At 47.7% G+C, this 16,342-nt stretch overlaps 1 protein-coding gene across 1 annotated transcript; it reads right to left on the bottom strand.

The window, feature by feature from the left end:
- Nucleotides 1–1,503: 1,503 nt before the first annotated feature.
- LBX1 (ladybird homeobox 1) lies at nucleotides 1,504–3,315 on the bottom strand. The gene is made up of 2 exons (XM_035133884.2): nucleotides 2,991–3,315; nucleotides 1,504–2,181 (listed from the first exon to the last, which is right to left on the bottom strand). The coding sequence occupies exons 1-2, from the start codon at nucleotides 3,313–3,315 to the stop codon at nucleotides 1,694–1,696; spliced, it is 813 nt and encodes a 270-aa protein (XP_034989775.1). The 3' UTR covers nucleotides 1,504–1,693.
- Between the last annotated feature and the right edge of the window lie 13,027 nt (nucleotides 3,316–16,342).

The raw sequence follows: 16,342 nt of genomic DNA, 5'->3' as shown, positions 1-16,342 counted from the left end.
AACGCGTATATATGCAAAACACGGATGTATTGCTGCTTAACCGTGTTTTCTATATAGACTATATTCTGGAATGGAAGTGGACGGACACACACACGGCTTTATAAGCCATTTTTATAGCCACGGATGCTTCTGGATTTGGTGACTTACACGCCTCACCAGCCTTATTACAAGATAACGCCCCCACCCCAAAAAAGAAATACAGTTTCAGCTCTAAGTAGATTTCTACGTGTAGCTTGTATGAAATGCAGATTTCCTGCTGTCAGTTCAGCCACCTCAAAATGCTGGCAACTTGGTGACACCCAAAGCTGATACACATTTGTTTCACTCCCCAAATGAGGAAAGCAACATTATATATATTCTAAAGACTTTCATTCCCAAAGAAAACCTTAAAAAGTATATATTAAAATTGCAAAGGTTTTATTGTGTCGGAAAAAGACTTGTCTGTACAACTCTAAGAGACAAGATATAAAGCAACATCGTCCCTGTTGTAACTTAAATAAGCAGGCCTTAAAAAATTATTTTTACAGATCAAAGAAAAACATTTCAAACCTGTACATTTGTATTTATAGCGTTAATATTCCCATCTGTTGATGGCTGGATCTGTTCTTCATTATTGTTGATATTATCATTTTGAGCAGCGGTATTAGTCTTATTATTTCGGTAGCATGCAAAATAATTCTAAAAAAGAGTAAAAAATAAGTCTAGATTCTTTTCTTAAAACTACCTTCATATAAAAATATGAAAGGTAGCTTTCTTTTTCCTTTTTAATAAAAGCACAACAATAGCAGTAAATGGTAAAAAATAGCTTTTAATTGGTAAAACGAGGCAGAAATCTCATTGGAGACCAAGTCCTAGGCGCTGGGGGTGGGAAAGAAAGTATATATTTTAAACTTGCGATAGAACCCAAACCCCCACGATATCCCAGAAAAAAATAAAATTGAGAATTAAACAACCAAACAAAAAAGCCAAATAAAACAGGGTGGGGAAGAATCGTGCATATAGGGAGCATGCGAGCAAAAGGAACCACGGTTTAACTTAATTCTCACATAAAGTGAATTTTGAAAACCTTTCAAAACAACCGTCTAACCAAACATCAATGAGGTGGCATTTACTCCAAGGTTAAGAGTTCTTTTATAAACAACAAAAAGTATATCGTTATTATTATTCTTTTTTTTTAAAAAAAAGGCAAACCCTCAAAAAAAGAAAATACCCAATAGATATGCTTAAATATTTATACAGAAGCTATCCATAATTGCACCGTTCCAAAAAAAAAAAAGTGATAGCCACCTGGTTTGGCAGCCGTTGGGATATTGTTTACTACTTTAATAATAATAATTAACAATAATTGTGATTCTTTTATATTGCTTATTGCTTTTGTTGAAAAGAAACCGCCTTTACTGAGTCGCCAAGGAAGCTGATTTGCAGTTCCCCCTAAAGTCCGGCGTGGGGTTTTTTGTTTGTTCTGTTCTGTTTATTTATTTTTTATCCCCGGGTGATGAGGAGGGCGCAGGAGCGGACACTTTTTCTCCTTGTGTCTTGGTGGAAGGGAGCGAGAGGAGAAGGAAGGCGGGGAGGAAGAGATTTGTCAATTTCTTAGTTTGTTTTTGTTTGCGGGGCAAAAGAAGGGCGGGAGAGAAGAGGGGGAGGAAGAGGAGGAGGAAGAAGAGGAGGAAGAAGAAGCAACCACCACCCCTCAGTCATCCACGTCAATTTCCACGTCTTCGTCTTCCGAGCAGTCTTTGCTGCTGCCCGGCTGGTCCGTGAGCGGGGAGCCGGGGGAGAGCTGGAGGTGGCTGTTGCTGCCTTCCAGTCCATGTTTGGGGAGGGCAGGCGAAAGGGAGCGCGACTTCGCTCTCCCTTCGGGGGTCGACTCCAGCTCGGCAATGGCTACCAGATCCACCTGGGTGCTGGGTCCCAGTTTCTTGGCAGACTCCACGTCTGCTTTCATCTCTTCCAGGTCCCGCTTGAGCTTGGCCCTGCGATTCTGAAACCACGTTATCACCTGCGCATTGGTCAAGCCCAGCTGCTGCGCTATCTGGTCTCGGTCCGCGGGGGACAAGTATTTCTGGTACAAAAAACGCTTTTCCAGTTCGTAGATCTGGTGGTTTGTAAAGGCCGTCCTAGACTTCCTCCTTTTCTTGGGAGTTTGCCTCTGGCCAAATATAGTCATCCCATCCCTTCCTGAAAATAGGCAGAATAAGGCTTTTCAGTCTCACGCTCACCCCACCCACAGGCAGCCCAACGAGACTTATCCAGTCTCTCTCTCTCTCGCTTGCTCTCTCCCAGGCCACAAAGCTATAGGAAGCCATCTGGCACCCCAAAAAACACCAGCAGGCCCCTCTTGCCATCTTCCTCCTCCCCTCTCCTTATTCTGGGGTTCCCTTAACTGCATTGGAAGAAGGGAATTTAAAATCAAAACAAGCCACCGATTCAGCCGGGAGGACTCCCACCCCAGAAGAAGGGAAGTAGGCCTCTACTACAGTATTCCCCCCAGCATCTTAATGGCCATGGGGACTTGATGGAGGCCGGAGGGAAGGATAATTTGGGCGGGTGGGTGGAGGGGGGAACGGAAACAGACTGGGTGCACAAACCAGGCTGCAGTAGTCACACCGATTTCACGCGTGGGCTGCCTCCTCTCTAAAGACATAGTTTGCGCGTGGGGGAGGGGGGAGGGCAAGAAACCGCAGAGCGTTTGCGGGATTCCTCTCAAAACGGCCCGGCGTGGCTGTGGGGGCCAGAGATGGGGCTGCCCCTTCTTGTCCAGACCAGAACCCGCATCTGTGGTCCTCCCTAAGCCCCCGCCGCGCCTCCATCCTCAAAGCACCTGGCAGGTGAAGTTCTCCGCCGATGCTCTCCACAAACGCGCCACCATCTCTCTCCCCTCACAACACCCCCCCCCCCCCAGCTAGAAGGCAGGCAGGGAAAGGGGGCAGGCAGCTCGGCAAGCAGCTAGCCCCTGATCAGCCGGAGCTGCGTGCGGCGGGTCTTACCTTCGGCGGCTTGCAGGACGCTGACTTCGAGCCCCTTGAAGGTCTTGCTGGCCAGCTCCTCGAGGGCGCACAGAGGCGACGTTTGCGAGAGCAGCGCCCGACTGGAAAGGGGCAGGGCGGCCGGAGGGTGCTTCTCGGCGGCCGAGAGCAGGTGGGCAGTCCCGCAGATGGTGTAACTTCTCCGCACCGAGGGCTTGTTGAGGATGTCCTCGATGCTGAAGGGCGTCAGGGGCTTGTTGGAGTTGGCCGGCGGAGGCAAGTGGTCCAGCGGGCTTCTCCGGCGCTCCTCCACCGAGGCGGCTTTGCCGTCGTCTTTGGAAGTCATGCTTGGTGGGCGTCGGGGATTCCGGCTCCTTCCCCACCGCAGCACCCCCTGTGCCCCCTTCCTACTCTCGCTCTCCGCTCTTTGCCTGAAATGACCTCCCTTGCTTTTCTGCAGTCGCCAACGCAGAGCAACCGAAAAAGAGGAGGGGAGCAAAAAAAAGAAACCGAGCAAAAAAAATTAAAACAGAACACCCCCTCCAAAAAGACTCCCCAAAACTTCAGGTCCTCAACTCCACCAGGAGGCAGGTCTGCTGGCCCTGGAGAGAGAAGAGGGAGGACGGGGCCAAGGAGGGCGGTGGGAAGCCGTCCTTGGACGGCCAGGCAGGGTCCGCAGTCCTGGCTGGGAAAGAGGTGGCCGAGGCGCTCCTGTCCCACTTTATTTCTCTCGCCTCTCGCTTCTCTTCCCAGCTGCTATTTTAGGAGACACCCCCCAAATCGTCCCAGATCTGTCTTTCGCCCCCCCAGCTCGCCCTCTTCCCCCAGCGAAATCCGGAGGGGGGGGGCTCCTCCAGAGCGAGGGAAAAGCGAGAGGCGCCGGAGAACCTCTTTTCCTCGGGCTGGGGGGAGAAAAAAAGACGGCGAGAGGCAGAGGCGAGGTAATTGACTCTTGCTAACAAGTTATTGTTGATTGGGAGGCGATCCCTTCGCCTCAATGACACTTTTCGCCCCCTCTCGCTCTGCCTGTCTCTTTCTAGCTCCCTCTCTCAAGTCTGGCCAATGCAGGCTCTTGCAACTTGGTTAGGCCATTAATTGGGAGGCGGATGGTAGGTGGAGCCCACTTGAATTATAATGTCGAAATACACTTGTCATATTCTGTCCCCACTATTTGCTTGGACGTATGTATTTTAAAATTACATTACAGCCAGGCTTTATTGCATCAGGATAATACAGTGTGCTTGGAGGAAAAATTAAATAACCCTCCAAAATCCCATCAATAGTTCCTTTCCAGATTCCCCCCTCCCGACTTCGATTATGATTATGATTAATCTTTTTTTCTTTTTTAAATATTATTTCTAACCAGAGGCAGAAGGAACGAACAGATCACCAGGTAAGGGAAATCTTTTGTTCAAAATCTTATCCTAATCTTTTCTGTATTTTTTTCGCTGTTCCCCTTCCCCCCCCAAATAATTGCACTTTATTCTTCGAAGTTTTAATTCCATACCTTTAATTCGGTACTTAAATGGTTGTGGCTAATGTCTTAAAAAATAAATAAATACCCGTCTGGTTAGCAGGCGGCAAACACCTATGATATAAACTTTTTGTACTGCTTTTTCTTTCCTTTCAGCATGCTTTGGAAGAAATAATTATTATGTGTTATCTATTTATCTACAGGGGGACGCAAAGCGTCTCTGCCTTTGCGTGCGCTGTTGTACTAATTCTATAATCATTTATGTCAGGTTATTGTTTTTCTAAAAAAACAAAATAAAGAAAATATTGACATATTGTTTGATGTATTGGTGTAGGAGTTTTCACCTTGATCCAAGTAACATGGCGACCTCCTGCCTTTGAGATCAGGATAACCAAATACGCAGTAGCTGTTGTTAGTTCCTGCTGAGACTAGTTTCTTTCCAGTATTTGTAATATGGGTGATCTCATTGGCTCAAGCATATTATTATTATATTATTATTATTTAATCATCATCTCTACATGTCAGAGAAGGTGGTGCGATCACAGAGCTGTGCATAGACTTTCGGTAAATATATCACCGCTGGTAATGCCTAGAGGACAGCAGAGGGAGAGCGAGCGAGAGCGCTCAGTCCCCCTATAGTTCTAGCTAAATCCTTCTCTGCTATAATTCAAGTGCAAAGGGCCACCAAAGACGGAAGGGATATATTTCATTTCCCTTAAAAACTCCAGATGATTCTGACAAGGAGGGCCCCCCCTTTTCTCCTCCCCACTTTCCCTACACCACCCTGGTATGGCTTCACTCAAAAGTGTAGCAGAAATACGGCTCTTTGGTGGTGACAGTGCTGAAAGGCTTGGGGATCCGCGAGGTGGAGGCATTTCTTGCCCTCTCCTCCCCCCCCCCCCCGCCCCAGAAAGGCTCCCTGAGTGACTGGGAGCAGGGCAGGGGGTCGCCGAGAATCTTTGAGGATCCTTTTCCTTGAGGAGGGTTTTTTTTGTTTTTGTTTTAACCAGGGGGTGGTAGTAGTGGCGGTAAAGAAGAAACCATTTTGGTTCTCCCTTTGGAACGAGATGAAAATATTATTACAGCATCACGTTTCCGGTTATGATGAGGATATTATTCGGCAGGCGATCTTGCAACATCCCCATACCCTTTATGAGATCTGGAGAGAGGCGTGAGCCCTCTTCAAGAGGGGGAAACGAGGGAAAGGAAGGCGGGGTGGGGGTGGAGAGAAAGATGCAGTCTTCGAAGGCCCTTTGTTTATAAACAGAGGAACCCTCCAGTTATTTCGGTGGAAACCAGTTACATAAACTAGGATCCTGATCCCTCCCTCCTTCCCACGCGCCCCTCCTCTGAAATCAGTATAGCCAGGCTGGCTCTAGGCTCGGTTAAAGTCAAGTGTTGTTGTTGGTGATGTGGAAATAGAGACGGGATGAGCCGGTGGAATAGAGCCCCCGCGAATTGGGGACGTGACTCTTCCGCCTGCATTTCCAGCGCTAGGAGCTGTTGCGAGCCTTTCCACAAATGATTACCTGGGATCATCGTCCCTCCCCTCCCACTGCCCCCCCTCCATATTCCTCTCATAGGCTCTAGTGAGAGGAAATAAACAGTTCCCCAATCCCCTCCCCTCTTATTTATTATCTGTCCCCGAAACTTCATGTCTGTAAAGCTAAAATTCCATAAATCTCTCCGACGCCTCGCGTTACCAACACGAGCAAAAACCAGAGGCACCATATTTTAACGCCGCCGCTCCTATGGAGAAGGGAGTTCGGATCCCCGCTCTGTAGTCAACCACCGAAAGAGCAAATATTTAACTACTCCTATAAACCACGGTATCGTTCCAGGGGGAACAAAGAAACGGAACAAACAAACACAAAATAAAAGAGGGCGAGAGAGAGGAAACAACCCGCGTTTGCGGTGAAATCCAAAGGGTCCTGGGTAGAAAGAAGCAGTTAACGCGGATTAGTTTGCTTCGTTTAACCTCGCAAACAGAGCGGATACAAAAGCGACGAAAACGAGAAAGTTATTCGTCGCCGGGGTTGGGCTAGATGATCCTTTGGGTTCCCTTCCAGCTCTACAGATGTATGATCCTGTGGCTTACTCCTGGCTGTGGACGAAGGTGCGGGAGTGTGTCGGGGACTCTGGGTACGAAACATGCCGCTGCCGTTATTCTGGATTAAGCATCGCGGTGTAAAGATCCGTGGATAGTTCCCCTGCCCTGCGCACATAGACAAGATATGTGAAGGGGAGATTTAATGCCTTTCTCCACCTCCCAACCTGAGCACTCGGGTCTTCTTTCAGACCACAGGGGAACCTCTGGAGACGGGGGACAGGCTCGCCTCACCCCCACCTTGACTCCCATCCAGAGGTGCCTCCGTTTGTTTGTCCTCTGCGCGCGTACCGTATGCTCGCAACAAACACCGAGAGAAAGTCAAAGGGCTTCTCTCCTTAAAGCGCCCTCCTTCCCCCTCTTTTTTTATTGCTCTCTGGGAGTCTCTTTATGCAGTGACCTATTTTTAAAGGCCTATATTGGGTTATTCATCATATCAAATACTGCGAGGAGATTAGGGGAGGGGAGAAATTACCCTGAATCTAAATCGTTAGGTTCCTGCCTTGGCTATGCCGAGAGGGGTGGTTTTCTTTCTTTTGGCTTCCTGCTTTGATAAATGATTGGAGTCTCTCCATCACGAGAGAGAGAGAGAGAGAGAGAGAGAGAGAGAGAGAGAGAGAGAGAGAGAGAGAGGCAGAAGCTCGTTGTAATCGATGGCAGTTTCCTTTGGAACAAGTGTGCTTTGACACAGAGGTTCAGCGGGCATCTTTGAGCAGATCAAGAGATGCCTGCCGAGATTTGATCGGCCTGAGAGCATTGAGGTAGGATGTCTCGGAAGCTCGTTTTTAAACCGAGACAACAATGGTGGGGGTCGGGGTCGGGTGAGGTACATCCATAAAACGTCGGTCCAGGCTTGTGTTCTCTCTCGGTGTGGACTGGAGTCACTGGGGGGGGGGGTAATACTGAGCGCGCGACAGCTCACCCCATTACAAAAGAAGAGGGCGTCGGGGGAGGCCTGTCCCTCCCAAGACAAGCCGAGAACCTGTCGAGGAGACTCACATTCTCCTTCCCTCTGTACTGTACCTTAGAGGCGGCTGGAGCTGGTGCTGCGCCTTAATCACATCAGCTCAGTGGGCTAGAGACCTTTCGCAACAGACGTATCTAAGCAATGTGTACTTCAACTTAAGCGTGCTTAGGATCAGATCGGCCACTTGGCTTTGTCCCCTGCGTTTGAAATAAATAGATCAACTTTTTCTACACGCGCCTCAGAGGAATCCTTGCTGGTGACCTGCCCCTTAAAAGAAAACGACCCAGATAAATGAAAAAGAAAGCAAACAAACGAATACATACCATTTCACTAGCACAGACTCGTAAAAGATTTGCACACGTGTTTAGAATATTGCTTAATAAGCGTGCTTGCGTTTCATTCTCGCGAGTCCTCTTTGCAAGGGCTCGCCACAGCTCGCCCATGCGCACGAAATGTGAGCACCGGTGAAGTCGCCTTGGAATAAGATTTAAAAGAGCAGTCACACGAAATAAAGTAGGTCCCGACTCTCCTCTCCCGGTGGATCTCCTCCACTGTTATATGGCACTGTATTGACTGCGTCACTGTATCAACGTGTCTTGCTCTCAGCCGAGCAAGGCACGGAATTTAAACATTCCCCCCTTTAAAGTCCTGGAATTGTTTGAACTATACTCCCCCCCACTTACTTGTTTCCCAGCTCCATAGTTGCCTTGAACCAGTGGTCAAAATGGTCAAGAAGGGACCTATCTGGAGAAATGGGGTGGGGTGGGTGAAGATGATGATGATGATGATGATGATAAGAGCCTTGGTAGAGCAAACCAAAGGCCTAGCTACTCCAGCATCCTGTCAGCCAGGTCTCTCTGGGTCTCCCAGAGGTAGGGCATTCGGGCAACAGCCCTCCCTCCATGTTGTCCCGACCATCCTTTAGAACAGGCATCCCCAACCTTCAGCCCTCCAGATGTTTTGGACTACAATTCCCATCATCCCTAATCACTGGTCCTGTTAGCTAGGGATCATGGGAATTGTAGGCCAAAACATATGGAGGGCGCAGGTTGGGGATGCCTGCTTTAGAATACTCCGAACTTAAGTTTAAATACTGGCGATCCTGGGAGTTCCGGGAAAAGAAAAACACATGCTGACCACTTCCGTCATTGATTTTAACTCCTTAATGGCTGAAGGGTGGGTGTGTATGTGGGGTGGGGTGGGGATCGAGATCTTCCTGGGGCTAAAGCAATCTCCTGTGTTCTTACAGGAGTCTCTTTTTCATAGCTGTCAAGTTCTCCCCCCTTTTTAAGGGAAATTCCCTTATGCTGAATAGGCTTCCTCGCGAGAAAAGGGAAAACTTGACAGCTATGCTCTTTTTGCTGGGAGGCGAGACTGGTGCGTCCTGCAAAGAGAAGTGGTTGAAATGGGTGGGCTCTCTGGAGTTGCTCCAAGCTCCGGGTGTCCTGAGGTTTTGTTTAAAAGGCTTTGCGAACACAGCGTTCACGTTTGCTCTTTTAATCCGGAGTTCATTTAATCCGAAGTACAGTAAAGGCAAACGAGTGATCCTTAACTACTGATGGGGATTTGGAAGTGTAAGAACGAGCTCTGAAAGTGTCGAAAGAGCCAGCCCAGAGGTTGACAATTTAATGTTTAGTATCTTCCAACGCAACCTAGAGTCCATGGGCGTACCCAGGATCAAAACTAGGGGGGGGGCAAGGGGAGGGGCCAAGGCACGGAAGGGGAGGGGCCACAAAGTGGGCGGGAACGGCGAACTCGCGCTTCGCCGGGCTGTGCCCCTCCCTAGAAGCAGGGGTGGTGGGCGGAGGCGGAGCCCAGCCCAGCGGAGCGCGAGTTCGGCGTTCCCGCCCGCAGCACCGCGCTCTCTGGTTCCCCGCCGCGCTTGGCCTTGCCAGAGGGCGCGACGGGGAGTGGAGGGAGGGCGCAGCGCGGCGGGTGGGAACGCCGAACTCGCGCTCTGCCGGGCTGTGCCCCTCCCTAGAAGCAGGGCTGGTGGGCGGAGGCGGAGCCCAGCCCAGCAGAGCGCGAGGTGGGCGTTCCCGCCCACCGCGCCGCGCTCCCTGGTTCCCCGCCGTGCTTGGCCTTGCCTGAGGGCGCGCCAGGGAGCTGGAGGGAGGGCGCGGCGGGAATGGCGAACTCGCGCTCCGCCGGGCTGTGCTCCGCCTCTGCCCACCAGCCCTGCTTCTAGAGTAGGGCAGCTGCCCTAACTTGCCCCGTGGTGGGTACGCCCTTGCTAGAGTCTCCTGCTATAACGCCAGCACCTGCCTTTGTGCCTGCAAGGGACTGTGGTATAGACAGAATATTGTTGTTTTTAGCATGTGTTATGCTTAGAACTAAGCAAAAGAGAAACACGAACAGCTAGATTCTAAAAGGATTGTGCATCAGAAATGAGGTAGCTTGTTCTGGAGCTTCCCCAAAAGTGGAACCAGTTGTTAAAAAGAAAGGAGTGGTGTACTTAAATAGGATATTAATGAAACTTACTTTTAAGTAAGTATATTGGGACTGGGATTAATTTATAGATAGTTTTGTACTATTAAATTACTGATTCTAAACAAGTATCACTAAAGCACCTTGGAAATGAGCTATGGCTACAATCTGCATCCCATTGAAGTCAATGGTAAAATATTCATTGATTGTAAAGTCCTGGATTGTAGTAACTGCCTCAGGGACACTATTTAAAGAGGATATCATATGCATACGTACTTGAGAGAAGACTTTGTAAACTTAGTGGGAATGTGTTTACAACCAAACCAAGAACAATGTCTTGGAGATAAATTCTATTGAAATCAATAGGGCTTCAAAATAAATACATATCATGGAATTAGAGATGTGTGGTGTAGTGGTTAAGAGCAGTAGACTCGTAATCTGGGGAACCGGGTTCGTATCTCCGCTCCTCCATATGCAGCTGCTAGTCACACTTCTCTGAAGTCTCTCAGCCCCACTCACCTCGTAGAGTGTTTGTTGTGGGGGAGGAAGGGAAAGGAGAATGTTAGCCCCTTTGAGACTCCTTTGGGTAGTGATAAAGCGGGATATCAAATCCAAACTCTTCTTCTTCTTCTTCTTCTTCTTCTTCTTCTTCTTCTTCTTCTTCTTCTTCTTCTTCTTCTTCTTCTTCTTCTTTCCTCTTTAAGCCAAAGACAAAATTCCAGTGAATAATGGATCAGAATTTCAAAATTTTTCTTGCAGTACTGACCATTAAAGATAAGAGAATGGAAACCAGCCAACAGGAATCAAGAAGAGTAGAATCAATTGGGTGCAAAATAGAAGGTGTCCAAAGAGCTGGGATCTCAAGACATTTCTAGCATATGGGGGGGGGGGGGTTTGATTCAAGGAAACCCAAGAAGCATATTGTGTGTTGGCCAGGGAATGTTTCATTTCTCTGTTCCATCACCACTTTTGTAGGAATACACCTTGAAATCTAGAATGTAATGGCCTGAGTATCTTTTCTATCTGACTTTCCTGGTCCTGGTGTGGAAGGAAGCTCTTCTTGTTTCTAACAGTTTCATTTTGCTGGGGGTTGATGGTTGAAATGCTAATGCTAATAATAATAATTATATCCCACTCATCTGACTGGGTTGCCCTAGCCCAGGCTTCCTCAAACTCAGCCTCCAGATGTTTTTGGCCTAAAACTCCCATGATCCCTAGCTAGCAAGACCAGTGGTCAGGGATGATGGGGATTGTAGTCTTAAAACATCTGGAGGACTGAGTTTAAGGAAGCCTGCCCTAGCCACTCTGGGCGGCTTCCAACAAATATAAAAGCATAATAACACATCAAACATTAAAAGCTTCCCTATACAGGGTTGCCTTCAGATGTCTTTTATAAGTTGTATAGTTATTTATCTCCTTGACATATGATGGCAGGGCATTCCACAGGGTGGGTGCCACCACCAAGAAGACCCTCTGACTGGTTCCCTGTAACATCATTTTTCTTAGTGACAATGGTGCAGTTGTGCAATTTTGGACTATAGACTGAATGGTCATAAATGCTATCCTCTCCTTAGATTATAGTACCGTAAATATTTGTTTTCACATACTTCAAAATGTGGCCAGTCCTGTTGCAAGTCCCTCCGACTCATTCTGCTGATTTGCATCCTTGACTTTTGCCCACAAAGTTCTTTTCTGAGTGCACCAGGGCCTACAGCAAGGCTGGGGGAACCGGTGGCCCTCCAGAGGCTTCAGAGCTGCAAGTCCCACTGTCCCTGACCACTGGCCATGCTGGCTGGGGTTGATGAGAATTCAACAACAGCTGGAGGGTCACAGATTCCCCAGCCCTGGCCTAGAGGTCAACTTACTCACCACAAATGATAGACCAAGGTCACAACCACCAAGAACCAGAAGCACCCTGCACTTCACACCCCAATGACCTCAATGAGTCATGACAATAACGAGTGTGCTGTCCATGACATCCCATCCCAAAGAAGGTTTCCATCTGTGTATAACTTTTGAGATCAGATCACTCTTTATGGTACAAAGAAAGTGAGATAAACCCCAAGAAAGCAGGACAAAGCAGCTGAAAAGTGGAAGGCAAACTGAAGCTAGGTGGGAGGGAAGAACAAGCCATGTTCCCAACAGAACATACACATTACTTACAAACACATTTAAAAACTCGTGTTCTTTAAATATGTGGTGTGTCCTGAGCAGTTTCCAGTAGCCACTTGGAATTTGATGGATTCAGCTCCATTTTTAAATGCCATTCCAAATTGCTGATTTTCAGAGACCCTTCTAATGATGTCAGGTATAAGAAGAGTAAGTCTTTGATGACATTGATACCAAATGGGTTGGAGATACGATGGTCCTCTCTGGACTGGCTAAGGTTCACCAAGCCCTACTGGGTAGTTTACCTGGATCCAAATCTCAGTTCTCCTCCATTGACTTCAATGGGACATGCTCAGATTAAATGTATGAATTTCCTTTGGAACTGGACCATAGATTAGGTTGACAACTATAAGTCATCTGAATTTAAGGAGCCTGAGGAACTGACCTCTCCCCCACCCACTGCCTTCTTCTGCAGAACAGATGATTTCCCTTGAACTGACGCTAACAAGCAGTTAGCCCTCAAAGTTATGTTTGTTTTGCTTTGTATTCCCAAGGTCTTTCTCTTGAAGGGAGTCAATGACATGTTATTTCAGCTCTTAGTTACCATGCAAGAACCTGGACTGGGTTGGCGCGGGAAGGAGGAAGAAAGATTGCGTTTATTTTCAAAGGTGTGACAAAATTCTACCTTGATCTTCCCCGTCTCCGATCCTGGGCCACTGTCTGACAATTCATATATCCAAGAGGCTAAGTTAATGTTGTGGGCTGTCTGCCTGGACGTTGCATCTCGTTCCGTTGTATTTCAGGACTGATAAAGGGACACTTCGTCTTGGCTGACCTCTGCTAACTTTTGTCCAGGGAAGTGCCACCTGTCACAGAAATATAATTAAAGTCGAAGGCATAAATCATCCAAGTGTTGATCACCAAAGTGACTGCGTACAAGTGACACCTCCTTTTCCCGGCATAACTGATCCCTGCCTGTCTCTCAGTTAGTTATGTCTGCCTCGTTGAGCCACCCAAACATGTTTTGACTTCTCCTGAGGACAGCGCGGAGACAAGCGGCAATATCAAACCTTTAAGAAACGCAGATTCCTGTCCTGTGTTTTCCAGAAAGGGCAGCCGCTCGCGGAAGGGGACAAATAACAGGCAGAAAGAAGGCAGAGCCACGAGAAAGAGGCGTGGGTGAGAGAGAGAGAGAGCACCTCTATGTCTTTCCCCACTAGCCTGTCTCAGCTTCCTCAGGAATTAAGTCTCTGTGGCTAAAGCACGTGATCACGATCTACCAAGGAAGGGGTGTTTTTGACCATGCGCAGAATGCCTCCCACTCGCCACTGGGCAAGCAAGCCTTTCCCAAAGGGGATCAGGGCCAAAGCGTCCAGGTCAGAAGGCGTCGCCTCCAGGGAGGCTCAGGTCCTGGCATTTCCCTTTGTACAAATGCAGCATGGGTATATTCCAGAGTGTGGCTGTGTATTGATACACTATATTGTGTGCCCACAATGAGGTTTCCTCCCGCTAAAAGAATCACTCCAGAGTATTCCTTCGTAAAGTTTAGCATTTTATTTAAAAATGAGAAAGTGCATAATGCACACACCCGATCAACTTTTGCCTGTTTTGTAAGAGGGGGTTAAAAGTTCTGGTCAGTATGGTTTCCTTTTTCAACAGCTATAACCCATCTCTTTATACCTGCCATGAAAGAGACTACAAAAGACCTAATGCAGATTTATTGGAAAGCACAATGTTGTGTAAATAATATGATTTTACAGTTCCTAAGGAAGCGTACATGGCAAGGAGTCCAGTTCAGCTATACATTCTCCCGTCCAAGCTCCATTGAGACGAAGGGAAACTGTACAAAAACATTTTCGTCCCCCTTCATCGCAACGAGACCTGCTCAGGATCGTATGGAAGGCAACTCCACTATGGATTAAAAGTAAAACAGAACAAAGGCACTGTTGTTGTTTCTTAAGTCACCTTTTCAGCGAAACATTTCTGTGCTGTAGAAAACAAGAGCAGGGTACAGGAGAAATGTTTACATCTTGACCTTTTCAAATGACCAGAATCGATTTTTAGCTAGGCCAAATATCAACTTTCAAAAAGGTCTATGCGAACTATGTCGGCTCAGCTGCCCGGTTTTCACGGCTACAATGTTTTACTCTTAACGAAACTTATAGGTTCCTACAGAGGTATCTTTGTCAATGTCAGCTGGACGGCAGAAGTCCTTTAAATATAAAGGAAGCCAACCAGTGCAAACGCGCAACTGAGTTTTCAGTCAACACGGTTTGCAATAAACCTTACAATCCCATTCCTACAGCAATGTAGAAGAGAGGGGAAAAACAGTTGCAAAAGCCGAGGATGAGTAACATCTGGCAGGAAGAGAAAATAAAAAAAGCACCACCATCACCTGCTTGTCCTTTGTAAGTATCGCTTATGTTTGCAAACTGCAGAAAGATAGGAAATGCATTTACTTTAATTTCCTATTCCACAAATATTTTCCATAATCGGCTTCAGACATTAGTCCATGAGTTCATTCCAGAGAGAGATAGAGACACCGAATAGAGATTTTAGTGGGACTTGCTCCCAGGGAAGCGTTCACTGGATTGCTTTGCAGTGTACTCTTGCCTGGGAGTAAGTCCAACTGAAATCAATGTGAAACAAACACTTAGGTGTTCAAGGGAGTAATGAGTTTGGCTGCAATCCTAAACCCACCTACCTACAGGATAGTAAGACTCGCTGGACTTGGGGGGGGGGAGACACTTACTTCTGAGTAAGCATGGTTAGCATTGCGCTGGAGAGTTAATTCGGTTCATATAGGAGCTCTGTATACACTGCATAAATAGTTCAGTTGCGTGGGGGTGGTTCCGAACAGGCGTAGCAGGATTGGAATCTATCAGAAAGTTGAAACAGACTAAAAGCTGTCCAAAAACTTTTCTCTGGGCTCCTCCTCTCCAAATTGGGGGTGGGGATCATAGGCAAACCCGCCAGAGCCAGAAGCAACACCTCTTTGGAACAAAATTACAAATCAAAGCCTCTGTCCAGCAGGGATACGGCCCTCTCTTTTCAATGCCTATTTACATGGGTGTTGTGCTCAGGGTTACCTAAGCGCGCTCGCGCACACTTTGCCGCTTGTTTGAAAATAAATCCCACCGAAAGCAGCAGGATGTCATTGTCCTCCCAAATTTTTGATGCGGGAGAATGGGTCTCTTTTGCCATTCTATTATTTCATTATTTATAGGGTGACCCGGAGGACCACTGGTCCATTTCTTGTGTATGTCAGCATCTGTGCTTCTTGAAAAATTCCGGATTGTTTGAATTTAGGTCAGATTCCGGGAGACGCGTCTTATCTTCTTAGGCAAGTGTGTATCTCCTCAAGATTTCTTAAGGCGTGAGAAATTTGTGCGAAGGGAGCGAAAGGGTGCACTTTTGCGCTGTAGGTATAAAACATATCCCTGGGCCACTGAGAAATAGCAACCATACCTATATCTGGGTTGCTATTATCGTTACTTCTACTACGTCTATTCCCAAGGGCACTCTTGTTCTCAAACCCTTGCAATGGAGGCAGCCAGGAATAGTCTCAAGGGGAGTTTACATACTTCAGCTGCTTCTTCAAGAGGCCGTGGGGAGGGAGAAGGTAACTTTAAAAAGAAACTCCGAGAGGAGTAGTCCTGGTAGTCTCTTGCAGCAAAAACAACAAGTGGCGTCGACTAAAATACTATCAACTTTACTAAGGCGCAAGCTTTTCTGGACTGCAGTTCACTTGCATCAGATACATGAAGAGTTATCCTGAGTTACATGGATTTGTGGGGTGACGATTGCAAGCAGAGAATTGCAGCTATGGGAAAAGAAAAAGGCCGTGCGCGTGGCAGCATCCTCGACCTTGCTTGCCCTTCCCAAGCGAAGGGCCCAACTCCGTTCAAGAGGCACCACCGCCAGGTGATCCGCTTCCCCTCTTTTTCTCTAGTAATGCCGGTTCTTTCTTTTCTCTACGCTAGGAAAACTAGCTTTGGGCTTGGGCGCGCAGTGGTGATCCAGGGAAAAGAAAAATGAACTGATGCTTTTGGATTTTAGAGTGAAGGGAAGGAAGAAATCTGGTTGGAGCGACGCAGCGTCACAAGCGGCGAAGGAGCAGGGAAGAAACTCCTCGGCGTCCAGACTTGGAACCAGCAGCTGGTTTCTTAGCGCGCCTCCCGCGGAGCTGAGTCCAGGTCGCCACCGGGTCGTCTTGGTAGCCTTTCTCTTCGCTTCCACTGGAAGGACAACTTTTCGGGAGGCAGCTGCGGACAAACGTGAGCGACGTC

This window comes from Zootoca vivipara, chromosome 5 (genome assembly GCF_963506605.1).
Source record: "Zootoca vivipara chromosome 5, rZooViv1.1, whole genome shotgun sequence".
Lineage (NCBI taxonomy): Eukaryota > Metazoa > Chordata > Lepidosauria > Squamata > Lacertidae > Zootoca > Zootoca vivipara.
This window is presented reverse-complemented; position numbering and strand designations above follow the sequence as displayed.